This window comes from Podarcis gaigeae (genome assembly GCF_964106915.1).
Source record: "Podarcis gaigeae genome assembly, chromosome: 14".
NCBI classification, from domain to species: Eukaryota; Metazoa; Chordata; class Lepidosauria; order Squamata; family Lacertidae; genus Podarcis; species Podarcis gaigeae.
The window spans coordinates 1,025,388-1,052,782 of NC_139690.1; the positions used below are offsets into that span (position 1 = coordinate 1,025,388).

The 27,395-nt window shown below is 45.2% G+C and overlaps 1 protein-coding gene across 2 annotated transcripts; it reads right to left on the reverse strand.

The window, feature by feature from the left end:
* Positions 1–997: 997 nt before the first annotated feature.
* IDH3A (isocitrate dehydrogenase (NAD(+)) 3 catalytic subunit alpha) lies at positions 998–27,294 on the reverse strand. Of its 2 annotated transcripts, none has more exons than XM_083712243.1 (11): positions 27,051–27,294; positions 24,050–24,112; positions 22,116–22,199; positions 13,997–14,111; positions 9,849–10,036; positions 9,523–9,656; positions 7,149–7,251; positions 6,999–7,063; positions 5,715–5,799; positions 3,725–3,877; positions 998–2,736 (listed from the first exon to the last, which is right to left on the reverse strand). In XM_083712243.1, the coding sequence occupies exons 1-11, from the start codon at positions 27,069–27,071 to the stop codon at positions 2,653–2,655; spliced, it is 1,095 nt and encodes a 364-aa protein (XP_083568369.1). In that variant the 5' UTR covers positions 27,072–27,294; the 3' UTR covers positions 998–2,652. The 2 variants fall into 2 exon arrangements, with proteins under 2 accessions (XP_083568369.1, XP_083568370.1); XM_083712244.1 differs by having other exon boundaries at positions 24,074–24,112; positions 27,051–27,189.
* Positions 27,295–27,395: the final 101 nt, after the last annotated feature.

Sequence of the window (27,395 nt, forward strand, 5' to 3'; positions counted from 1 at the left end):
CTGTCAGAGCAGTGGCATGCTGGCCTACCAATTCTGGGATGTTGCAGAATACACCCGCCCTAAAACTGTGTGGAGAGGCCACTCAACTACAGTCAAACCTTGATTCCCCAAAGCCTCTGTTTTGTAACGTTTCGGCTCCCAAATGCCGAAAACCTGGAAGTGTTCCGGTTTTCAAACTTTTTTGGAAACCTAACGTCCAATGTGGCTTCCGCTTGAGTACAGGAAGCTCCTGCAGCCAATCAGAAGCCACGCTTCAGTTGTTGAACATTTTGGAAGCCGAACGGGCTTCCAGAATGGATTACATTCAACAACTAGGTTTGACTGTACCTCTTTCTTCACCTCCACCACTGGCCATCCCTGGAAGCAAGACTTTGGGGAGATGGGAAAGGAAGCATAGGTCAGCTTTCATCAACCTGTTGTCCTCCAACTTTTTTGGGGACTATTAAAGTTGTAGTCCAATAATTCTGGATCGTGCTCTAGGTTCAAAAAGGCTGGTGAACAATTGTTTTTTAGATTATGCAGCAGGCAACATTGATGTGGAGATGTTGCCTGTGGTACATTTTTTTGAATTATAAATTACACACTTCAAAGGAGCAACATGGCCATGTTACTTTGGGGCACTTATTTGCCCATCAAAAGGCTTTAAAACTGATTAACCAATCCATCCTCTGCTACACTATGAATGAAAACCAGTAGATTCTGGACTGAGGACATTGCAACATTTATTGATTAACACCTCAGGCACCTGAAATGCATTTCTTCACACCAACACTATTTAGCACATTATATATTTTTAATGAGCCTGTTGTATGTTACTAGCAAAAGCTACTAAGGGGACTAATTTTTGCCTTCCAGTTTATAGAAGATGTACTCAGAGCTGCCTTTTCCAGAAGAGCCAATATGGACTTCCACATGAGCTCTCTGAAGGCTGGATTATTCAAAGCACTTAAAACTAGTCACCTAATTAAGAACCAAAACAAAGGCAGCGTATCTTGGGGGGGACGGGGACTTTATTTTTTCCTTGCTTTGTGTGCGAATGGTAACCTCAGTACAATCCAAGAGACAAACAGAAGCAGCAAAAATATAACACACACAGATCAAGCAAGAGCTTTTTCCCAAGTTCTTTGAGAAGCCCATATTAATACACAATATTGAAAGGTACCTCTCAGTGCAGAAGCAAAACACAAAAAAGACAAGCTCCCAAAGCCTCACTCTCATCCCTACTTCTGGTTGTGCAGATACTACACGGAAACTGGCAAGGCAAAGCAATCCTGCACGACGGCTTTAATGTGTGGGAGAAAAAGCCAGATTGGTGGCACCAGCCAGCTGCAGGCCCAGCCCCAGTTCTCCTATTCCTCTTGGATAGAGACACAGTGGAGAGAATCTGGCATGGGACTTCAAGATGATCAAAAGGTTTGTAACATTCATGCCCATAACAAAACGTGCAAGGGGCATGTTATGAACTTGCAGCAAGAGTTGTTGCAAAATACAGCATCCCGGAAAAGTTCTCTTCCTTTGCTCCTGGATAACATCTGCTCAACACAATCTACGCACAATGATGCTGTAAGATTGCCCACCCATTTTCCCACTTCATCTGTTGTTGCTTTGGGAAGGCACAGCTCAGGGGTACAGCATCATGCACTTTAGTGTTACCAAATGTCCCCAGGAGGTGCAGAGCTGCTGTTTCCAGCAGCAGCTATGAGCCATGCACCATTGTCTCCTGGCGTGGATTAACTATAAAATCTCTCCATCTGATTGGCTCAAAAAAAATTAATGACCAAGCAGCCTATTTAACGGTAAACTGAAGATATATATATATATGTATATTTATCATTAAGCACAATACAAAAGCCATTACATACATACAGTAGTAACTGTAAATTATACATTTGGTATCCCATCTAGACAGGAAAGCATTAAACATTCCCTTTACAATCTGTAGCCGATAAAATCAAGTTGCGTAACTAATCTTCATTGAGGAATGCTAGAGCAAGTAATGTGCAGAGAAGACTAAAAAGGAGTAGTCATTTTTACTTTTAACACTTTCCCTTCAGTCCCAGAAGGATAGAGATACCTTGCATTTTATATATAACAGCTCAAACCCATGTTTCCACAGTTACAAGTCTTTATTTATGCTTCTGAAGGACAGATTCCAGGAGTACCTCTGTATAGCAAGCTTTCTTGTTCTTTGCTTTAGAAAAATATATTGTGCTATTTTAAGGCTGCGCCACCTCCTGCATTCCTAATGGATAACAAACCAAGCCTCCTTCAAAGTTGTAGAGATAAAATCAGACTTTTGCATATCTGTACACTTAAATACATCAAGTGTTTCTGAAAAAGTAGGAGGACTCAAAATGGAAGGTTGCCAATTGCATGCAATATGAGCTAAAAAAAAAAGGAATTTGACTTTACAAAAATGTGTCTGACATGTAATAAATAAAAATAAGCACTTGGAAAAAGTCCACCAGAAGCAGGCACAAGAAGAATCGCATCCATTTGAGCTGAATTTATTTAACAGAGAGGCTCTCCGTCTAACAGTTTGCTTTCCTCAAGAGAAAGGCAAACAAAATGGAAATGAATTGCAGACAGCTAACACGTTTTAGTAACAGTTTCCATCAGGGGCAACTGAAACCAACAAGCTATGGAGATGCTTTATTCCATCGCCCTTACTCTGCGACATATCTCTGCTGTGAACTCTGAACACTTTGAGTTACCTCCCAAATCTTTGGTCAAGACCTGAAAAGAAAGATGGAAAAAGAAGGTGAAGAAGAATGGACACTTTAAACGCTTCAGTTTAATGAAATGTAATTAGCTAACTACAGCCACATAGTCTTTTCCAGGATCAGGACACATAGTGTGGTGTTGTCCTTCTGTGCCCAAAGTTAGAAGACTTGTGCTAGTTCTTGATTCAGGGAAGGTTTTCCAAACCATCATCTCAAAGGCTGGACATTTTGCAAAGTGGTGCCCAACTCAACTGGATGGACATCAAGTGTTTTGTGCTCAGCAGGGCCAAGTGCCAGTTGCTCCATCTGACTGTGTCCTCTCCATAATTATTGTGACAAGTCTGGGTTGAGCCAAGAAAGGCAATGGATTGAACCTGGGGTCTTCTGCTTGTATAGCAGGTGCTATAGTATCCCCCCGTGTGCCACCTGTATGAATTTTGAGTGCCAAAGGCACTCCTGAACGTCTAATCAAAATCTTATTCAACACCTATATGCTCACTTAACACATAGCGCTGGGATGATAAAGCTCTCCGTTTTCACCGCTGCTCAATTCAATCATAAGAAACCAATCTAGTTCACGTAGAAGAGAATCTACCTACCCTGCAGGTAGAGATAAGCACTCCTTTCTCCTCTTTGCAGAGCACACATGCTTGTTGCTGGATACAAACAGCTAAATATTGTCTCCCAACTAAATGCCAACCTCCAGTTAACAGATAATGCTAGCAGCACTGTTTATAAGCTAGAAACTAAAGCAAATACTGAGACACAAATTGGAGCTGGTGGCGCTACAGACCTAGTAGAGTTTTCGTGTATGTGCTGCAAAAGAGAGCATTTATAGACCTGGTAGAAGAGAGTAGGAGACTTGTTCAGTGTCAGTGGAACTGGACAACAGAAAATTCTTCCAACCTGGCATAGCGTGTGCTCTAGTCCTATCTGAATCACATTCTGTAGAAACTGGATTGCAAGATCGCCAGTGATAGGTGAATCCTGACAAGACATACCTTTCCATCTTTGATGGTATCAAAACAGGCATCTTCTATTTTCGTGGCGTATTCTTGCATTCCCATGTGTCGCAGCATCATCACTGCACTCAATAGAAGTGCTGTTGGGTTTGCCAAGTCCTTTCCAGCAATATCTGGAGCTGTTCCATGAACCTATGAAAATAAAGAATGCTGACCTGATTCTTTGGCTTAAACTAAAGCATTGATTCAGTGGATTATCTTGCAGCAGCAGTGGAAAGTTGGTGCTTTTTACAAAGTCTGTATATTATCACATGTCTCCTGCTGCCAAGGTAAGTGGTGATGCTGGTAGTGGCAGATGCAGCTGGCCTCTGTGCTACACCAGTGTGTGACCAAGATTCTAAGCAATTTCCCAAGAGTGAATGCTAGTCAACATAAAAACAAAACACTACATCCTTGTTTGGAAGAACAACAAACTCAGCTGTATATTGAATAATATTTCCATATGAGAAGTGAATTTGAACTCCTAATTCTACCTAATTCTTCCAAGGCAGCTTAAATACTGCCTTGGAAGATCCTCTTTTCAAAATATTGCTATGTTCAGTACCGTATTTTTCGCCCTATAGGACGCACCGGCCCATATAACGCACCTAATTCTTTTTGGGGGGGAGGGTTAAATAAAGGGGGGGAAATTATTTTTCCCCCCCGCCCAGGTGCGGGGCTGGGGAGGGGGAAGCCTGAGCTTCCCCCTCCCCCAGTCCCCAGAACGGGACCCAGAGCGATGCCGAAGGTTGGGAGACAGCGGGATGGCGCGCTGCGCCTCTCCCGCTGTCCCCTGAGTTTGCTTCTCCCCCCTGCCAGCCTTCTAACCAAGTCGGGGGACAGCGGGATGGCGGCGTTCCGCCTCCCCGCTGTCCCCCGAGCTTGTGGGGCTGGCGGTGGGGCTCTCCAGGCTTCAGCGAAAGCCTGCATCCGCCCCATAGGAAGCACACACATTTCCCCTTCATTTTTGGAGGGGGAAAAGTGCGAAAAATACGGTAATTCTTATTTGACAAAAATTGTATACCATTTGATTGTAAAAAAATAAAATAAAAAACCTCTTAGTGTTTTACACAAATATAGACTAAAACATTAAATTGGTTTTAAAAAAGCATTTAGAAATATTCCAACAAACAATTGCTAGAAAGAAACAAAATAGTTGCAACTTCTACATATCTGGGTAGGCTTGTCTAAACAAAAATGTTTTCATCTGGCATTAAAAAGAGTACAGTGAAGGCGCCTGCTTGATGTCAACAGGCGGGGAGTTCCAAAGCGTACGGGTTGCCAGACTTGCAGATCTATTTCTTACGAGTGAGGAACAAGCATGATGCAGCACCTGTAATAGACTGAAGCAGTTGAGTGGGCATATATGGGATAAGGCAATCCTGCAAACAAACATATCCTACCCTGTTATACAATAATACCTTCGTGAACATCCGCCTTGTCTAGCATCCATTCCGTCAAACAACTGTGGCAAACCCGAAAGTACCGGAACAGGTTCCTTCCGGGTTTGCCAATCGCGCATGCACAGAAGCACTAAATTGCGCTTTGTGTGGGTGCACAGAGGCGGCGCTTTGCCCTATGTCCTTTCCGGCTAGCGGCCAGGGCTCCAGAATGGATCCCGGACACAAAACAAGGTACAACTGTATAGCATTAGTAACCCTTTTGAAGCTGGCTTGGCAGCAAATGGGCAGCTAGTGCAGATCTCTGAGCAGAGGTGTCACCTGCTGACAGGTTCTCCCTTCAGCGAGCAACCATGCTGCAGTGTTCTGCACTAACTGCAGCTTCTGGATTGAGTGCAAGGGAAGCCCCCCTCAGAGCGCACTGCAGAAATCCAGTCCTGAAGTCAAGCTTCTTTGTTACATGCACTTGAACAGACCTGTTATGAACTTATTAAAACCCCGCAGAGAGAGGCATTTGCTTTTCCAGAAAGCAATTATATAAAAAATCAGAGTTCAAGTTCCAGAATTTTATTTCAGAATAGGAATCTTACTGATTCAAAGATTGCGACTCCATTGGCACCAATGTTTCCACTTGGTGTTACTCCAAGACCTCCAATCAATCCTGCACACAAATCACTGGAAGGAAAATGCAAACACACAATAAATATTTGAGTTGGTATATTTAGGCTCTTTAAATTATTATATACTTGCAATGGGAAGTTCGGGGGAAAAGGGAGCTAAAAGGCAGAACTAGTGGAAAACAGATGATGATCTTCACAAGGACCTAAAACACAAAAGGAGTGTTTGGTAGCAGAGTGCAGTCACGCACAGCCTGTTTACTGGGTGCAAATAGGAGCAGGCCAGTGCAAAGCATGGCTTGAGTAATGGAGGAGGCCAGACAAACTTAGAAAGCTGCAGCACAGGAAGACCCAGAGAAGCTGTGAGCAAGTGATGCACTCTGATGGACTTTTTAGGTATCCCAAAACCGTTCCTCCAATCAGAAGTACAGGGTGGCCAACAACACAGACTAAATGAATAGAACATACAATTAAAAAACAACAACACAAAATCAGTGGTGACAAATAACTATAATCACCTCTGAAAAATCAATTCCAATCGTGGTCCAAAAACCTGGACAAATGAGTTGTCTTTAGTCTTCATTTAATACGTTTTTATTGTGGGGGTGAACTGGATGTCAGCTGGAAAAGTTTTATAAGCAGGGCATCACCACAGAAAATGCCATCTCATGACATTGTCCTGACAACTCCAAGAGATGGGATGAGTAAGGCATCTCCTGCAGATTGTAACGCAGGCATCAGTTGGCACTGGGGAAAACACACCCAAGTTACTGGGTCCCAAGTGGTTTAGGGCTTTACATGTAAACAGCAAAACCCTGAATTGGGCTCACAGCTGACCAGCAGCCAGTGCAGCGCTTTAAGAAGTGGAGGGATGTGGTCCTTCCCTGCTGGCCAGCAGCATTCTGCACCAGCCGCAGCTTCCAGAACATCTTGAAGCTTAGCCCTGAGCACAACACATTTCAGAAATCTACCCAGGATATAACTAGTGTGTGTCTGAGAGAGACTGAGGCCAGGCTATTCTGATCCAGGAACAGCTGTAGCTGGCAAACCAGGTGGAGCAAGGCACAAGTGCCCCTTGGGCATCTCCAGTGGGCACTTTCTGAGTTAACATGCTTCAAGTTCCATTTTATGCTGCTTTTCAGAGATTTGTTCATTATTTGCACATCACTTTGAGAGCTTGTGTTGAAGAGCAGTTTATAATCATCTTATAAATAAATGCGTACATAAAATCCTTCACACTAGCTCAAGTCTCCTTACCTAAGGATGTCACCATACAAGTTTGGCATTACAAGGACATCAAACTGAGATGGATCCTGCACCATCTAAGGGACAAGAAATAAGCTGCTGTTTTTAGGAGGAAAATAGCAACTATGAAGCACCTTAATCATGAGTTTGCTATATACTCACGTTCAGACACACAGTGTCGAGATACATTTCATTAAACTTAATGTCTTTACAGTTTTCTGCTGCTTCCCTGCATTTTTTCAGGAACAACCCATCAGACATTCGCCTGTGCATCAAGGGGGAAAAAGCCGCATTTTAGGGTCCTAGATGTGCATACCAGATTAATGTTGCATTCAGACATGGGGGAGGGGATAGTAGTAGAGAGGGAAAGCACCTGTCGACAGCAACTATAGTGTAACATGCCAGGCGTTTAGTTTGAGTTCAGAAGCAAATATCCATGTTTCAAAGGTAATATTCCTTTCTAATCTTAAGCAATTCACAAATTTTAAGAGAATGAGAAAGATGGAGATATAACAAGTTCTTTTTATGCTTTCTGCCCTAAAAGCAGAAATTGTATTTCTCAGGGAAAATTTATAACCTGCCTTTCCTCCTAGATGCTCAAGGGAGCAAACATGTGTTTTGTTCTCCCAATAAACCTGTGGAGCAGGTGAGGCTGAGACTGGCACAAGGTCTCCCAGTAGCTTCATGGATGAACGGGGATCGGAAACACTCTCAATCACTACATTACACAGAGACCTTACAAGCTATTGTTATATTTGATACTGTTCTCTTGAATGGTCACAGAGATCTATACACATAATGATGTGCGCACACACCCCTCTGGAAGCCAGCGAGGTCAAAATGTTTCTCTTCTTTTTGGCTGTGCTCAGTATATATTATAGTAGACAAGTCCACTGAAGAGAACGAAAGGTCAAAACATATCTGACCAGCCAAGAGAGATTTTTCACTTACCGCTGTAGCTGATCCGCTGGGTGGCTGGCAAGGGCCCTCCAGATATTCATGGGAAGGTCTCTTTCATGCCACCCAGGGACAATGCTGTGGTACTATTTGAGTCAGATTGTTCAGTGCCCGTAACATGATGTAAAACTCTTCAGAGCAAGGATGGCTAACCTGTGGCCCTCCAGATAATGCTGGACTTCAACTCCCATCAGTCCTAGCCAGCAAGGCCAATGGCGAGGAAAACGGTAGTCCAAGATCACCAAGAGAGACACAGGTGAGCCATTGCTGCTTTGGCCATGGTATCAAGTGGCCTTCAAAACTGTGTTTAAGATACAGAAATACAAACTGTCTATATCCTCACCCACCATAAAATTTTCAAAGCAAGGTATTTAACCATAGACTATTAAAAAAATAAGTCTGTGGTAAAACTGAAAAGCTGCTCTGCCTTCCTTGTTCAGGAGCATCGTGATTCCAAGTTATGGAGACAAGGGAAGTGGGCACACTCAGCTATAAATAATACAGCAACACTGTATTGTACCAAACATTTGGCAAAAATTTCTTTTTCCCCCCTAGGTGCAGATTTGAATACAAATTCGATTACAGTATTCATGCAGCAGCATCAGGTTTAGGTTATTCTCAGTTACAGTTTTAGATAAATGTTGCAAAATTTAATTGTGCTATCCTGGATTACTGAAACATCCTTATTAATACAAAATTAGCTTTTTTCTATGCAAAACCTTTTTTTAGTTAAGGCTTACTTTCATAATTACCTCTAGTATGCACCATCTGCCAAAAACAGGAAAAAGAGGTGAATTATTTTCATCTAATAAAACATACTGGGCTATGGGGAAAAAGGTTTTCTAACCGAATGGAATTTAGGAGGGAAGGTTTCTAAACAAGAGTGCTATTCTTACATTCTAATACAGAGCAGACTGAACTGGGGCAGAGAGAGAAACAGGAGCCCTTCTGATGGCCCCAGTGGAAGATGAGAACCTGGCTGTTATTTATTTAGAGCATTTTTATCCCTCTCTTCAGCCAAAAAAGGCTCTTCAATGTGATCAGAAATTAAGAACGTAAGAAGTGCCTGAGAGCTCAGGACAAAGGGGGCACACCTAGTCCAGCCTCCTGTTTCCACAGGGGCCAGCCAGATGCCCCCATGGGAAACCAGCAAGTGGGATCAGGGGCACACGAGCCCCTTCCCCTCCTGGGGTTTCCAGCAACCACTATTCAACCGCATTAATGTCTCCGATAATGGAGGGAGAGCATAGCCATTGGGGCTAATAGCCGGGAGGCCGGGAGCAGCAGGCTACCTTCCCACTCTCCTCCATGGCTTGGACAGAGCGAGTGGCTAATAATTTCATAAACACATGAAGAACTATTTTTTAGTGAGTTAACATATAAACTTTTTTTTTTAAAGTAGAGCAAGGGAATGGAGTTTAAACTTTGACAAAGGCCTGACTGCCAAAAGAAGGCTCCATCAAATGTACGGCATCCTCTCCCGGCAGCAACAGGAGGCAGCAACCCAACACGCTTGTCCCTTAAAAAAAGCAGCATGACTTTTGTACATTAGAACTGGGTTACCATCATGGTCACGTACATAATGTTTGCTTTGTGCACAGCTGTAACTTTGCTTCTTTGATTATTTCTGGCATACTCAAAGGCAAAATCAGCAATGCGTTTGCTGGCATCTTCTGTGATGAGCTTGATACTCTGTACAACACCATCAACAATCTGAAAGAGACAAAACGGTAACACGGGTAGTCAAAAGCAGACTCCTAAGAAAGTAATTCTGTATAGGTCCGACAGGGCTGGTCTGGTGAATCATCCAGCCGGAAGAATACTGCATTTGAAAATTCTACAGCAGTTAAGGAAGCTAATTTGTTCAAGTGCTTTCTAGCTTCTGGCTGCATTCTGCACTCATACCACGTGCTCGATTCCGCTGTATTCCCCTTCTGTGTTCTCTCGTATTGTGACTATGTCGACATCTGTGTAAGGGGTTTTGTAGCCTTCAATCGATACACAAGGGCGGACGTTTGCATAAAGGTCAAATGTTTTACGAAGCAGGAGGTTCATTGACGGGTGGCCAGCAGCTATGGGTGTTTTCAAAGGGCCTGAAACAGACAAAAGGAATGGACGAGGTACAATTGTCAAACCACGGCCTGCTCCTTAGCAACAGCATTCCTCCCTGCCACTCCAGAGTTAAACCCTCTGGTTTGAGATGGGAGGAGGGGAAGTTCTCCCTTATAATGAACGCCTGTCCTTGTTGCCAGGCTCTTGCTACAACTTGCCATGGCATACTGCTCAGCACTAAGCAGAATTTTACACAATGGGTGTCACGGATGATTGGATGATTGGTGGGTGCTAGAAGAGATAAGAGCCCGGGACTCCAGCCAGCTTTACAGGATTTATTAGGTCCATTTTACTATTAATACCACAGAGCTCTCAGAGCACGTCTGGCTCTTTCGGTATCAGTTGCCGAGACTGACCCCTCCTTTCGTTTTCTCCAGCATAACCATTTCTGGAGCCCTCCCCTCTTCCTTTCTCTTTTACGTCAAGAGCTAAACCCCCTCCCTGATTCATTGCTTCCTGACAACCCTTCGTCATCCTCCCCCTCTGATGAGGTGCAGCTGCTTATCTCTGTATTTCCCCAGCATTTCCCCCTTCTCAGCCCCCGGTTCCCTGACAATGGGGATATATTCTGCAGGAAAGTTCCTCATCCTCAGCTGCAGTATTTCAAAAGGCAAGAATGATTTCAAACTTTTGGAATCTGCTGAAGGAAAACATGTAAGAGAAGCGGCTGTGTGGGGATCAGGCAGGACAGCCTGCCCTGACACGGCGCCCTCCAGGCGCTTCAGACTACAACTCCCATCAGCCCCCGTCAGCACAGCCAGAGATGACAGAAGTGTTAGTCCAAAACATTTGGAGGTCACTAGATTATAAATTATTGCCATTTTTATTCTGTTTGGCAAAAAAAAAAAAAAAAAGGCTCCCAGACCAGCTTAAAAATATCACTGACAATACAGTCCCTGTCCTCGGGCCCACAATCCAAGAGATACAACTCAAAAGGAAAAGGGACTGGGAGGGAGAAGGGGGGAAAGCAGGCCCTAATTCTTAGTAATGGAGACTTTGCAGCAGGAACAGAAAATTTTGGAGAGGAGTCAGAAATTGTTGGTTCTTCAGGTCCTGCAGTCCCAGATCTTCCTCTCCTTGGGGAAACTGCACAGGAACCTGCTTCAAAGAAGGCCACACTTTGTCTATCGCCTAGCATTATATACAATAGCAAATAGCAGATCTGCAGGATTTCAGGATGAGCTCTTCTCTGTCACCTGCTGTGTTTCTTTTAAATAGAGCTGCAAAGAATTACTTTGGACCTTCAGCACGCACAGGATGCACCCCACCACTGAGCTATGTTACCTTTACAGTTAGCATAACAAAGAAAATTCAGCATCAGAATTGAGAAAATATTTGGAGGCAATTTTGGGGAGAAGTATGCATGAAAATGTAAGCAAGCAGAAGTAGGTAGAATATTTATTTAGGACTCCCCTCTTTTTCTGGGTTTTTAAGAAAAGAATATTCAACAAGATGGAATAGGGCTGGGGCGGGCAGAGGCTGGGGTTAGGTGTTGCTAGACTACAAGCCCTATCATCCCTGGCCTTTGGGCCATACTTGCTGGACCTGATGGAGGTGGTTCCTCAGCCGTTATGAGAAGGGCTACAGGCTCCCTTCCCCAGTGAAGGGCTCCTCCATCATTACTCTGGACTAGAGATAGGAAGGTCTGGGAAAAAAACAGAAAAAATTTCCCCAAAGCCATTTTTTCCGGAAAATTTGAAAAAAATAGTTTGATATAGTTTGAATATTCCATACACTATTTCCCCCCCCCCATTTTTCCTGAAAAAAAATGGCTTTGGAAAAAACCTGAAAAAACTGCCCCATTTCCCCCCCCCAGGCCTTCCAGCACCCCCACTTTGGAGCTCCCTACCGACTGACAGCAGGCAGGTTCTCTCACTGTACTCTTTCCGGCAACTGCTCAAAACTTTTTCATTAGGGCAGCCCATCTGAACACGTGGAAGCTGCGTGCGATTTACTTCCTTTTAACCATTGCTGACTTTAATCATCTTCTGAATACTCTTAAATACCTGCTTTTAACTGTGTTTTATCAATCATTTTAATCTTCTGTTGTACATTTTTGTAAACTGTTTAGAAAGCACTCTTACCATCATGCGCTTTATAATATATAATAACAAATTCAATTCAAAAACACACACACTCCTTTTCCTTTCAAACAGAGTTTGAGCCTTAGTGCAACATACTATTCAGTAACTGAATGTTGGTTACTTCTGGGCCTGGCATGCAAAAAATCTTCCTTATGCTTTGCCCCAGATGGACAGGCCTGGGGGGAAAATCGAAAAGAACAAAATTGGGGGGGACAGCCCCCCCCTTTTGAAGTCCATGAGAAAAATGACAAAGAAGGAATGATGGCAGTAGTTCAGAAAATGAGATAGAATAAAGTGACTGTATATGTTGTGTCTCCCCCCCGCCTTTTTAAAGCAGTACTCAAAAGGTAGACCCCCTATGGAGTTTAAATATTGAGGTGGACCTTAACTTTATTTGCTGTTGGTGCTAAGAGGCAAATCTGATTGTTTTTTATGTTTATAGTTTCTTGCCTTTTTTGTTGCTTTTGAGGGAAAGGGGGTGGCTACCTGTTTTATTGCAAGCAAATACTTTTTTATTGCAAGCAAATACTTTTATCTATGGGGACGCAGGTGGCGCTGTGGGTTAAAGCCTCAGCGCCTAGGACTTGCAGATCGAAAGGTCGGCGGTTCGAATCCCTGCGGCAGGGTGCGCTCCCGCTGCTCGGTCCCAGCGCCTGCCAACCTAGCAGTTCGAAAGCACCTCCGGGTGCAAGTAGATAAATAGGGACCGCTTACCAGCGGGAAGGTAAACGGCGTTTCCATGTGCGGCTCTGGCTCGCCAGATGCAGCTTTGTCACGCTGGCCACGTGACCCGGAAGTGTCTCCGGACAGCGCTGGCCCCTGGCCTCTTGAGTGAGATGGGCGCACAACCCCAGAGTCTGTCAAGACTGGCCCGTACGGGCAGGGGTACCTTTACCTTTACCTTTACTTTTATCTACAATGTGTTTCATGCAATTTGTAACGCTGAACTTCTTTTCAATTTTTCCAAAATTTCGATTATTTCTGGGGAAAAGCAGGGGGGAAACGTTTTTTCCTTATGGCTTCAAAATTTCCAGAAACTTCACATCTCTACTCTGGATCTTCACACCCATCAAAAATTAGGCTTAGGGAATGTTTCTCATGACACTTCCTATACATACTGGGGGAAAGAAGGGGAGCTTGACATGAACAGAACAAATTGTATGTTAGATTTGTGGATCTTGTTTGCTCCAGGAGATCAGAGTTCATAGGGTTTTCCCATTTATCAACAACTCTTTGAAGGAGGTCAGGTTGAGTGATAATGATGGGCTCTGGCTAGAGGTCACCTAGTGAGCTGAATAGGGATTTAGCCACAGGTTTCTCCAGCTGAAGTCCACTTTCTACTACACAACACTGGCTGCCCCATATGTAAGAGAGCTGAGTAATTAAGCACCAGTAGAAGGAAACACTTTTGAGGTTGTTCTTTTCATAGTGAAGGGATCGTATTATTCTGGTGTCTTACAAGAAGACTTACATGGAGTTCAAATGCAATGCTTGAAGAATATATACAAGTTGTCCTTGAGAAGCTGCAATTCTACTCACACAACCTGGGGGTAAGCCCCACTGAATAGTCAGACTTACTTCTGAGTAAACACACAACTAGGGTGCTCTGTGCACTTTACAGAGCTGGAGAACATGACATGCTGCAACAACACCATTTCTCCAATAATGATGCTTCTGTCCTTAGACACAAACTATTAAGGGCCTTGTGAGCTTATAGAATAAGGAAGTTCAGAACATTACTAAGAAATTTATTTGTATAGAGCAAAACTCTGTACAAAATCAAACACAGGTTTGTTCAGTAAAGATGCGCCTTTCCCCCCCTTTCTCCCCCCCCCCCAACAGGAACCTCCAACATACCTTTCAGTCCTATTTTGTTCTTGTCCATGGATTCTTTGGCATCTTGAGGTATTGTCCATTTGCCTCCTGGCCCTTGTATTGCTGTCACGTTTCTCTCTTCAAATTGAACAGGTGCCTAAAAACAATTGTTTCACATTATCTTCTGATCTGTTTTGGGGGGAAATGATCAATTGCCAAAAGGACTTTGTCAAAACACACCCTGAAAAAGAGACACACCCTGCAAAAGAGAAAACACAGCCAGTGTGTTCAGGTTGGATAATGGGAAATATTTGCACAGGAATACAAGCTAGCAGGAAGGATGAAAGTATTATTATGAGCTGCTGTTTCTGGATATTGTGGGCTCATGGCAGTATAAGTGGGTGATAAGAGGAAACACCATCAAGCAAGTTAAGTGGTTTAAATATCTAGGCGTTTATTTTCATTTTAAGGCTGGCTGGGTAGCTCAGAGAATCCACCATTAATGCTGCTAAAAGCAGTGTGTCAGTGATCACTCATTTCTATTATTCCAAAGGGAACCAGTATGTTCCAGCAGTCCTGAGGGTGTTCAATGCTAGATTAAGCACACAACTACCATATGGGATAAATGCCTTCAATCAGGCTACTGTAAGACTTCAGTTTTCCTTTGAAAAAAAATTGGTGTACCAAATCGTGCCCCTACGCTGGCCTAATCCTAGAAACAAACCAATGCCTTTTAGTAGCAAAAGCCTGGCTGCTAACGTTCAAGTTCTGGTTGCAGCTGCATTTTAGAAATGAACCTAACAGTCTGGTTACAGACATGTGAGCTGAATAAGCAACCGTCATGATGGTTGAGAGGAATTGAGAAGAAAATTAAGCATCCCGGAATCCTACTAGACACCCTGTACTCCTTACTGGAAAATTCTGCATTTCAGACAATTAAACACATTTCAAGAACTTAGTAGCCAAATCAGGAATAGTGTCTGTGTAAGTCTGGGGATGACGCCAATGGTGACTTACCTTTTCCACTTGACCAACCCAAATCAACACAGGGCAGGGTGGATAAAAATCAATGGTGTTATTATTATTTTTTTAAAAAAATTAAATCGGATTTTAAAATTTTAAATTGGATTTTTAAAATAAAATATTTTTGGAGGGAACATCTTTCTAAATATAGTTTTCTATTTAAGTTACTGTGATGGGATAATGAGCTGCTTGTGCGTAAAGCTTGATCCTTGACGGAAACGCGTCGTCTGGATTCTCGGCGCGACAGTTTCCGGCGAGGAGTGGGGGTGCTTATGGGAGGATCTGAAACTCCTCCGCTGTTACTGCTGGAAGAGTCCCTGAGCCATGCCTCCATCTCTCCTTAAGACTTCCCGATTTCCCCCTACTGGTGCCTTCCTCCGCTGCTGACTCTCTCCTGCCTTCTGAGAGCCTCTCCACCTCCTGTCTTTCCGATGGCAGTTCCCTGACATCCACCTCCCCTCCAGGGCCCCCTTCACCCCCTCCCGCCCCCTTTTCTACTGGCGGTGAGGGTGGAAAACCCCGGAAAGAACCCTCTTCATCATCAGAGGATTCGAACACTTCTCTCCACTGCCCCCCTTCTCTTCTCTCTGTGTTCTCTTCCTCGTCAGATTCTGCTCCCTCTTCCTGCCCTGATTCTGGGAACCCTTCAAATTCCTCTTCCTCATCGGTCGTGCCAAAGTGTTCCCTCCTAAACCTTCCCACGGGCTGAGGTTTCCTTGGAAACCGTTGATGAAACGTTTCTATTAAAATCTCGTCATTGACCTCCTCTGCCGGTACCCATGTGTTTTCCGACTCCGCTTCCCCTTCCCATTCTACCAAATACTCCACTTGATTCCCTCTCCACCTGGAATCAATGATTCCTGCCACATGTGGGTTGCGTTCCCTTTCTTCTATTACTGGTGTTTGCGTGACCTCTCCCTCACGTTCCCCCCACTCTCGCCCCTCTCGGTATGGCGACAGTAGAGACCTGTGAAATACTGGATGCAGTTTCATGTGGTTGGGCAATCTGAGCTTGAATGCCACCGGATTGACCTGTTGTATGACGTCAAAGGGTCCTAGCCGTTTGGGTCTTAATTTCTTACACCCTCCCTTGAACGGCAGTCCTTGGGTGGATAGCCACACCCTGTCCCCCACCCTTATGGTTTCACCTTCCCTTCTGCTTCTGTCTGCTTGCCTTTTGTATTCTTCCTTGGCCCTCTCTAAGTTAAGTTGGAGTTGCCGGTGGATCGCTTCCATCTCTTCAACAAAGTGTTCTGCAGCAGGTACGCTCCACCTCTCCCCTCCTTCTCCTGGAAATGCCCGGGGATGACACCCATAATTTGCCAGAAAGGGACTCATCCCTGTGGACACGTTCTCCGCGTTGTTGTAGGCAAATTCTGCCAGAGGTAACTTATCTACCCAATCATTTTCTCTGTCCTTTACATAACACCTCAGGTATTGTTGCAAAACCCCGTTTGCCCTTTCTGCCTGCCCATTTGTTTCTGGGTGTCTGGAGGTGGAAAAATTTACCTCCACGTGCAGCAAGCTCATGAGCTTCCTCCAGAACCTGGAAGTAAACTGTTTCCCTCTGTCGCTGACCACCCTCAAGGGGGCGCCATGCAACCTGAAAATATGCTCTACAAACAACTTGGCGGTTTCCTCCGCTGTGACCGCATGTGAACAGGCTATAAAATGACACATCTTAGTTAATAGATCTACCACCACCATGACAGCTGTCTTGCCTTTGGATTTTGGCAGGTCCGTCATAAAATCTATGGATACTGCCTCCCATGGCCTTTCTGGTGTGGGTAAGGGTTCTAATAGCCCCGCTGGTGCCAGCCTCTCCCCTTTCGCTCGCTGGCACCTGTCGCACCCCCTGACATATTCCCGTACGTCCTCCCTCACCTTGGGCCACCAAAACTCCCTGGTAACCAACCACATGGTTTTGTGCTGTCCGAAGTGCCCCGCGGTGGGGCTGTCGTGCAACTGTTTGAGTACTCTGCCCCGCAGTTCCCCATCGGGTATGTACAGTGCCCCTTTGTAATACAACGCCCCGTTCTTTTCTTCAAACCCCCCTGTGTTCTCCTCTATCCTCCTGAGTTCTCTGAGTTTCTCTTGGGCGTATTCATCGTTCTCAGTACTCACTATCAGTTCCCTCTGCCCCACCAATGCCGCCCCACACACCCAGTAGTCCTCAGGGATTATATGCCTTTCCTCAGGCGCTCCCTCCCCCTCTAAGTACTCAGGTTTCCTGGAAAGAGCGTCCGCCCTTACGTTCTCCGAGCCTGGCACGTAACGAATTTCAAAATGGAATTTGGAGAACTCCTAGGCCCATCTCACTTGTCTCTGGTTCAGCACTCGGGCTGTTCTCCAGTATTCCAGATTTTTGTGGTCAGTTCTGACTTGAACCTTGTGCTGCGCCCCAATCAGCAAGTGCCGCCATCTCCGGAATGCTTCATGAATGGCGAGCAGTTCTCGGTCGTATACTGTGTAGTTCCTCTCGGATTTGTTCAACGTCCGCGAGAAGAAGGCACACGGTCTCCATTCTGACGTATCTTTTCCTGGCTGGAGAAGCACGGCCCCCACCGCTCGGTCTGACGCGTCAGTCTCCACTCTCATTGGTTGTTGTAGATCCACGTGCAAAAGTTGCTCTTCCGACGCAAACGCCTTCTTTAATCGTTCGAACGCCCGCTGCGCCTCTTCCGTCCAAACAAATTTCTTCTTGCTGCTAAGACAATCCGTGATGGGCGCCGTTAAGTGGGCAAAGTTTTTGATGAACTTCCTATAGAAGTTTCCGAAGCCCAGGAATCTTTGCACGTCCTTCTTGGTCTTTGGTGTCTTACATTCCAGTACCGCTTGAACCTTGCTGGGATCCATGGCTAATCCCTTGTCAGACAACCGGTACCCCAGGAATTCCACCTCCCTGGTATGAAACTGACACTTCTCCAGTTTCACCCACAGCTGGTTTGCTCGCAGTCTGCTCAGTACCTCTCTTACATCTCGCACATGCTGCTCCTCATTCTCTGAGTACACCAGGACGTCATCTAAGAATGCTACGCAGTTCTTGTAGAGCAATGGCCCCAGGACGTGATTCATGAATGATTGAAAACAGGCCGAGCCCCCTTGTAATCCGAAAGGCATAACTAAGTACTCAAAAGCCCCCAAGGGGGTGAACATAGTGGTCTTCCACTCATCCCCCTTTCTCACACGTATCAAATTATATGCCCCCCTAAGGTCCAGCTTGGTAAAAATTTTCCCTTTTCTCACCCGTGTCAGAATGTCATCAATTCTGGGCATGGGGAAAGTCACTGGTTCTGACACTGCATTTAGGGCCCTGAAATCCACTACAAGCCTGGGTTTATCCGTGTTTTTTTTGTCCACAAAGAACACTGGGCTGCCCCCCACCGCTCGTGACTCTCTGATGAAACCTCGCTTGAGGTTCTTGTCAATGAACTCCCTTAACTCCTGCATCTCACTGTCTGACATTGCATACAGCTTGCCCACTGGCAATTGTGCTCCTGGGAGTAAGGTAATTTGACAGTCAAAAGGTCTGTGCGGGGGCAGTTTATCTGCTTCCTTTTCGCTGAAGGCGTCAATCAAGTCAGCATATTGTCGTGGCACCTTCCCTTTGTCCGTTACTTCCATCGCTGCTAGAGTGGCCTTGGCCCCTTCCTGAGCCTTTCCCTCCTTGCAGTGTTCTAGGCAATGTGCTGATCCAAAGGAAACCACCCTCTGATGCCAGCCTACTAGCGGATCATGTAGTGCCAGCCAGTTCATCCCCAAAATAATAGGAGCTCCCCCCAAGGTGGCTACGTTAAACGCTATCAGTTCTGTGTGTCTTGCCACCCTCATTATCATTGGTACAGTCTGTTGGCTCACTTCTCCTCCCAACAGTTCCCTCCCATCAATCGTGGTCACCTGCAGAGGGTTACTTAACGGGATAGTCTGTATATGGTGTTCAGCTGCAAACTCCTTACTCATGAAATTACAGGAGCTGCCTGAATCCAATAGAGCTTTTATCTTTAGTGGGTGTCCGTTTGGCAGCTCCAGCAACACCTCTATCACAAGCGCTGGTCTTGGGGGTTCCGGCGTGGGCACTTTCACTACTCCTTGGCCTGGCTGCTGTGCCCTGATGGTGGCAGCCAGGCGTTGGCTTTTACTTGCTCCTTTATTCCTTCTTCCTCCTTCCCCCCAACAGTTCCCGCCATCCCTTGCCATTCCTTTCTTTGCGGACAGACTCTGGCAAAGTGACCTGGCTGTTGGCAGAGATAACATTTCTTGGCACTCTTTCCCTCCTTCTTCCGCCCTCCACTGGTGTTTGAAACTGCGCGCGCGCGCGCGCTGTTCCAAGTTCCATCGGCTCTGCTGGCGGGAAAGGCTGCTCCGGAATCTCTGGAATGCGGAAATCCTTCCAACGTTCCCCCTTTCCTTCCCGCTTTTCCAAAGCTCTTGCCTCCTGGCGCGCTCCTATGGACAGCGCAGATTTAGTCAGCTGGTCCATAGACTCCGCCCTAGGCGCCCGGGAAAGTTCATCTTTCACTGCCGGAGAGAGCCCTTCTTCAAACAGCATTTGAATGGGTTCACTCGCTAGGTCCCAACCCAGTCTATGTATCAACATGGTGAACTCAGTCCAGTACTCACGTACAGATCGGCTCCCCTGTTTACACGCCATTAACTGCCTGCGCACCACTCCCTGCTCAATCTCACTAGAAAACATCAGGTCCATGGCGCGAAAAAACTTCCTCGTGTCCTTTAGGATTTCATTGTTGGCTGCCATCAGGGGTCTAACCCAGTCCTTCGCCCCTCCCTCTAGATGGCCAATAACGTACGCCACTCTAGAATCCTCATCGGGGAAGTCGTCAAACTGTAGATTGAGAGCATATTGCATCTCGGTTCTAAAGGCATGATAGTTCCTGGGATCTCCCCCAAATTTCTGCACCAATCCAGGCACCTTTCTTGCAAGTGGGGTGGTTTTCCCCTTATCCGCATCTTGAGCCCTCCTCTCCTCGAGCCTCACCGTTTGCAGCGCGAGCTGGACCTCCAACGCCCTGTACCTTTCTTCCAGGCTTGGATCCGCTCCAGCTCCAGCTCCTGCTCCTCCGGTTCCGGCTGGGTTGCTCATGATGCCTCTGCTTGCTCAAGCTGCTTTCAGAGACTGTCGGATTGCTGTGATGGGATAATGAGCTGCTTGTGCGTAAAGCTTGATCCCTCCGGGTTTTGGCTAGCCAGCCAACCTCTGTCTCTAACGGAGCCCCCAAAGCATGGCTCCGTCAGTCGCTGGTAGAATCCGACAGTGGGCGTCTACGGAATCTATTCCAACATAAAAGTTCCTTGACGGAAACGCGTCGTCTGGATTCTCGGCGCGACAGTTTCCGGCGAGGAGTGGGGGTGCTTATGGGAGGATCTGAAACTCCTCCGCTGTTACTGCTGGAAGAGTCCCTGAGCCATGCCTCCATCTCTCTCTCCTTAAGACTTCCCGATTTCCCCCTACTGGTGCCTTCCTCCGCTGCTGACTCTCTCCTGCCTTCTGAGAGCCTCTCCACCTCCTGTCTTTCCGATGGCAGTTCCCTGACAGTTACATTATAGTAATTTTTGATATAACTGTAAAAACTACTCCAAAAATTTATTATTCCAAAAATGAAACCTTCATTTGGTTGTAAATATTAAGATTATACCAGCAAGAATGAATCTTTCTGTAAAAAAAAATAAAATTAAATCAAGTCTTACTGACTAGTGATTTAAATCAAATCCATCCTTATGCAGGGTGTACATCCTAGTCAGACAGAACGTGCTACCTTTGGCAATACTACAGAGGAGACTCTAGAAAATGCCATTTGCAGAATGCCATTTGCCCCTGTGGACAAAGGCAAATAGAAACCATTGCATATGTTCTTTTGTCCTGTCCCTGGTATCAGACAATTCAATCTAAGTTTATTGTTCAGTTGGTTGCTAGTAGGGAGTGGCATTCAAACAAATGTTAGGTAGCTTCCTTATGCTTACTCAGGTTGGGGATAAGATGCAGATAGCAGCCAGGTTTCTGAAACATGCTATGAGGATTTGGGAATGTTATACAACATTATCATAAGTGTTAGTTACAGGTTTTGATGAGCGATTTTACTGTACTGAACCCTACAGGAATCTTGTATATATGTCAATTAAAGTTTGAGAATTTGAACATGAGTGGGTTCATGTCAGCAAAGTTGAAAATTTTCTGGTGGATTTTTTTACCCATTTTTAGAAATTCATTGTTTTTTTACAAAATTGGTAACATAATAAAATGAAACAATGCAAGCTGAATTAGGGAACAGGAATGGACAAAATGTTGGCCTTCATTCAGTCTTCATTGCCTTCATTCCCTACCCCTTTAAGTCTAAGTGACTGGATTCTAATTTACAAAGTATTTTCACCAAATACACTTTAGTGATTCCCGATCCCATGCCCCACCTACTTCCACTACTATTGGCTACAGGGTGGAGTGGGGACTTCTTAGGTCTTTACTAAAACTAAGTGGTCTTTACTAAAGGCAAGTCAAATAAGCGAATCAAATCAGGTCTCCAACATCTTAGGGTAGGGATAGGAAACTTTTGACTCTCCCTGTGTTACTGGATCCCTACTCACGTCAGCATGGCCATTGGTTAGGAATGACTGATGGGAGTTGTAGTCCATGGAGCAGCAAAAGAAATGTTTCCCTAAACACACTGGAACTAAATAACATCTCTGGTTCTGAGAGATTTTGTTAGACAATGTTCACAAGGGCTTGGAACCAATCCAAGACTTCTGATATAGCAGTAGACTAATCTAAATTTAAGTGTTCCAGTTGGTGGAGTCTCTCTCAGCTTTCTTAGATGACAGTCACCTGGGGAATATCCTTTTTTGCAAGCAGCTTATGTGACTTGGCTTGGAGCTCTCATTTGATTACAAGGATAGCCTATCACATCAAAGTCTCCTGCTGTTATGCGCAGAGCCACCACAGCCAAGGCATTTGTTGCTCTATCCTAAAAATAAAAACAACGGTTCCCAAACAAGCAGATCACTTCTCAAAGCAAGAGACCCTTGCTCTTTTGAACCTCTCCTTCAACTGAACTTTCATTAACTTATACCAAAAGTGGACAAATCCCAATGGTGTCCAACTGAACCTAAGACATGCAGTCTTACTTACTTTAGCAGCTGCGAAAATCTCCACAACAGCAGCAGATATTTCTGGTCCAATGCCATCTCCTGGGATCAAAGTTACTGTCTGAACCTAGATGTAAAAAAAAGGGGGGGGAAGCCACCACATACCATGATTAAACACAGATTGACAGAAATCTGTATGCCACTTGGGGCTTGCATGGTTTTAAGTTTCTTCTTCTTTTTATTCTAACAGAAATAGAAAGAGCAAGAGCAAGGGCAACCCTCTCAAGCAGCAACTGGCAGAGAAGCAACAACAGTGCATACTAAGCTTTCAGAACAGCATCACTACGCAGCAAGGCACACAACTGAAAATAAAGTGGAATATGATACTCAGATGAAAGTGACAGTTCTGCTTGCCTGAGATTTATTCGTTTAACGCTAATCCTTTTACAGTTACACAAGTTATAATCCTCCAGATTTCCTCATTCTCCATTGACGCTTGATTATTACAGCATTACCACTGTCAGCCAATAGTTTTTTGAAGTTCTCTTTGCCTATGAAACACTAAATGCTCCTATGAGGGTTCCCTTACTCCCCATCAAGATGTACATGTGAGATATTTTAATATGGGCACCTAGTTTGGAGGGGAGGAAACAAGAAGAAGAAAATTCTGAACCGCAGAAGCCAGAACAGCAAGAGGGATCTGGCTTCTGGGATAGCCTCTTGCTGTGCTGTGCTGGCTTCAGGGACAGCCTGTGGAGGCTTTGCGCAGCTAACCCCAAGCTAGAACAGCGAGACGGAGCGCTGTACAGCGCCCTGTCTCCCTGTTCTGGCTTTGGGCTTAGCCATGCAGCCTGCATTCGCTCCGTAAGACGCACACACATTTTCCCTTACTTTTTAGAAGGGAAAAAGTACGTCCTATAGAGCGAAAAATACAGTACCTAAAGTGTGAATGTGACAAACACTTGGGAGGGAACCAAGGAGGAGCACCAGGCACTGTCGTTATATCACTTTAGGTTCCTTTCTTCAGGCCTCTGGCTTTTAACTATCTATGGTCTTCTTGCAGAGGTGGGATGTTTGAATTATTTTTTTTAAGTCTTTTAGACTTTTTAAATTGCTGGTTTTAAATGTATGTATGTGTTTGCTTTTTGCTTTAAATATTCTAAGTCGCTTTGAGCTGCCATCTCAAAAAACTGGATAATAAATGAGTTAAGATAGACTACAGTTCCTTGATGAACTGCATAATGTCTCCTATTTATTCAGTTTTCAAGATCCTACTCTTGCTGATTTTTATTATTATTACATATGCATCAAGTATATACATCAAGCATATGTTTGCAGCCAGGTTAAAAACAAAATAAACACGCTCAAAATAAAGTCATGGACAAGCTTGAAGAAATATGGAAGATTTGCAAAAGGCAACTCCACCATGCTAATAGAAGCATATGTGACAACTGTAACTAAGCACTATTAAAATTGTTGAAATAAACCGATGAAACAGTTCTGAATATCATCACTGTTGAGGAATCATTCTAAAATAATTAAGGATTTAAGCTACAGAGAAATCTACTCTAGATAGCAAAAATGAATAGGTCTACTGCCTGCAGGGGAAAATATTCAAAACAATGGTGCCAAAGATAAGAAGGTTCTCAACCTTCTGTTCTGCACCGCTTTGAAATTTTCCAACCGAGAAGCATTAAATACAAACTATTATTTTCTTTGACCCGTGATAAAAACCAAGGCTTGGGTTGGGATTTGGTTTTTTGCCACTATTCAACAGGGTTTTCTCCAAATGTGTGACCACACAGAGATCTATTTAGTCAAGTTAGACTGAAATGTGGTACTGCATTGAAGTGTATTGGAACAGAATTAGGCTACACTGGCAGAGAAATTCCACAAGCTTGGTTTTATCTTGGTATTTAGCACTTTTATTGAGAAGCTTCTCAAAAAGAAAAGAAAAAGTTATACTATTATACTCACAGAACTACCAAAACTTCTGGTCACCTGTTTTTGGCCTTTGAAAGCCCCTAGTAGACGGAAGACCTGTAGAAATGTAACAAAAGCAGAAATGCCAATATGTTACACAATCCTGGCAATTAAAAAATAATAATTCAGTATGGCTGTATTCTAAGTCAGCAGTGAAAAGACTTTTACAGTGGCACCTCGGTTTACGAACTTAATCCATTCCGGAAGTCCGTTCTTAAACAAAAACAGTTCTTAAACCGAGGCACGTTTTCCCTAATGAGGCGTCCTGCCATCGGTGCCCTTCCATCGATGGGATTCGGTTCCTAGACTAAGGTAAAGTTCTCAAAACAAGACACTATTTCTGGTTTTACAGAGTTCTTAAATAGTTCTTAAAGTGGATTGCTCTAAAACCGAGGTACCGCTGTACTCCATAAAATGGTTTGCATGTATGATTGCAATGCACCTATTATAAGATGGCCTACAAGAAAAGAAAGAACTTTTTATCTTACAAGAGTTCCTAATCGTGATTTCCCCCCTGATCTCATAGGTGTCAAAGAAGATGAGAAATTGACTGGAGCAAACTGCAGGAGGATTGCTGTCTATGAAGACAGCATTGGGCTTCCACTCCTGAAGCCCAATGTCTCCTTCCTTTCAAGAGTCAAGTGGGTACTCATCTACATATACACCTCTCTTTTCTCAACACAACCATAATTGCAAATACAATTCCATAAGTACTCTTGAAATTGTGATGAGGAAAGCTTATTGCATCCCCAACAATCACATCAAATACAGAGTCTGTTGCAGTGATGTGCTACAGAGAGCTGCAATATGAGGTAGCATGAAAATCTGCAAAACATATTTAACTAGACACTATGGAAGGACATGAATTGCACCATATGCAGCAACAGACCTACAATGTCACCTCTTACATATCTGACAGAATACCATCACTACATATTCTGAGCCTGAAAGATGCTGCAGTATGACCAGCCAAATTCACCAGCTCCCAAAGAGACATCAGAGTAGAATATCAATTTTTACCAAGCCCATTCTTTTTGTATCACTTCAGCAAGCCAGAAAATTGTCAAGATTACTTGAGGACAAGAGGCCATGTCACATTTAATCTTGACAAGCACAAGCAGCAACATGCTCCACTGACCCTGCATAATCCAAGCGCTCAACCATTCTCCCTAATGGAAAAACCTCTTCACCCGTTTGAGGAAAGGACAGCCAACATAATGTTCCATGGTAGTCTGGAATAGGACACGTTTGTTGCCACACCTGGCTGGGTGCATACACAGATCACAGTAACTATCACATTTGCTCAAACCTGATTCAGAAACATTCAATTCCCACAGCCCAAACTGCCCTCTCTCCTGTTTTCCTCCCCATCTGACAGGAACCAGTATGACCTATAGACTACAACTGGCAGGCTAGATTTTGGCAGCAAGCAGAGTGTTTTCCCTCGTGGAGCAAAGTGTTCTCACCCCTTCTTCAGATTTAGGATTCACACTGCTGCAACCACAGGATAGCTCTGTATGGGAATAAGCCTCAAAGTTCAAGTCACACACTCAGCTGCAAAGCTTATTAACAAACTCTGACCATCTCTCATGGACATTTTTGCACCAGCACTTTGGACTTTTCTTCTCTTTGCATGATAGTGAGCATCATACAGAGAAAACAGGGGCGATGAAGCATCTGGAACTGTCACATCGCTCTTTAGTAACACAGTTCCTTTGACATATTCAGCAAAAGCAATCTTCTGCTGATAAAGGATGCAAAGCCATGACGATAAACAGAATATCCCCTTCACAAAAGTGCTTCTGAGCTTGACAGGGAACACTCCACAAAGTAACCAAACACTTTTAAGTGCATTGCCAGTCTACCCAACTCACTCTTTCACAGAGTTGCTGCAATTATTTTAAAATTTGAATACTATTGCTAACACACTTCAAGCCCTTGGGAAAGAGTAACAAAAGCATTTTAATTAGAAGAAAGCAAGCCAACTAAGTATGTGAGGAAATCCAATGGAATAATACCTCCAATAAAGGATGGGATGTAAACGGGTTGAAGATTAGTCACTTAAAAAAACAAAATATACCAAGAAAGATGACTGCCATCCCTCCCCTTTCCAGTCATTTATCCACATGTGAATGAGAGGTGAGAGAAATTTACTCAGAAGTTTTAGCCGTGACTCTCTTCCCACACTAACAAAATAGTACAATAACACCACTGAGTTGCCTTCCAACCCTGCTTCTGAGCATCCCAGAGATACCTGGTTGGGCACTGTGTGAAACAGAAACTAGCCCAGAATCCTGTTTACATATTTATCACATTTATATATCACCTTACTTCCAAGGAGCTCAAGGTGCAGTACATGGTTCTCCCTTCCAAATTTTATCTTCCCAACCCTGTGAGGGAGGCTGGGCCAAGAGACAAGGGGCAAGCCCAAGGTCACCCAGTGAGATTCATGGCTAAGGATCTGAACTCTGGTCCCTCCAGGGTCAGAGTCCAGCCCTTCAGCACTGGGCCAGCTCACAGTAACCAACCAGATGCCCCGAGGAGAAGCACCCGTGGCCTCTCTTCTGCTTCAAGAGCGCTTCCTCCTTCGCCCCTTCCTCACTTACTTGCCCATTCCTTCCTTCACTTTCCTGTCGTGATTCAACTGCCACGAACAAAACGCAACAACATGTGGTTATAGCACCCAACAATAACCAAGGACTAATAATAAATAGCAATAAACAAGAGTCCTTCGTGGGCCCTTCGGGGTGGGAAGCTGCCGGGTCAAGCAAAGACCAGCGCCGGCGCCGCGGGGCGGGCAGCCTCCTCCGCAGCAGGCCCAGCGGGCGGAGCGGGGAGAGGAGCCGCCCGGGGCCACGAGGGGCTCCTTCCAGGGGAGGCGCGGAGAGGCCGCCCCCGCCCTCGGGAAGGTCACGCAAGGTCACGCCAGAGGGAGGGGCGCCGGCCTGAGGGGAGAGAAGAAGCCTCGGCCTCGCGCCAGCCCCTCTCGCCTCACCTTCGGCGCCCACCAGGCCATGGCGGCAGCTCCTTCTCCTCCCCTTCGAGGCGCCTCTTTCGCTGCAGAAGAAGCCGCGGCCTCCTCGACGGCCTCTGCCCGCTCAACCTCGCGCTCGCCGGCGCGGCCAATCGGAGCCGCCGCCTGCCTGCCCCGGATGTGGCAGCTGGTTGGCCGGGAGCCGCCGGGCAAGGTGGGGCTTCTGGCGGGCACGCCTCCGCGCTTCCTCACTGGCCGGCGTGGGCGGGGCGGGGCCACCGGGCACGGACTCCGCCCACTGGCCTCGGCCCGCTAGGGGGCGCTGCGGGCGAGGTGGGGGGTCGCTCCGCCCGCGACCTCCCGGGA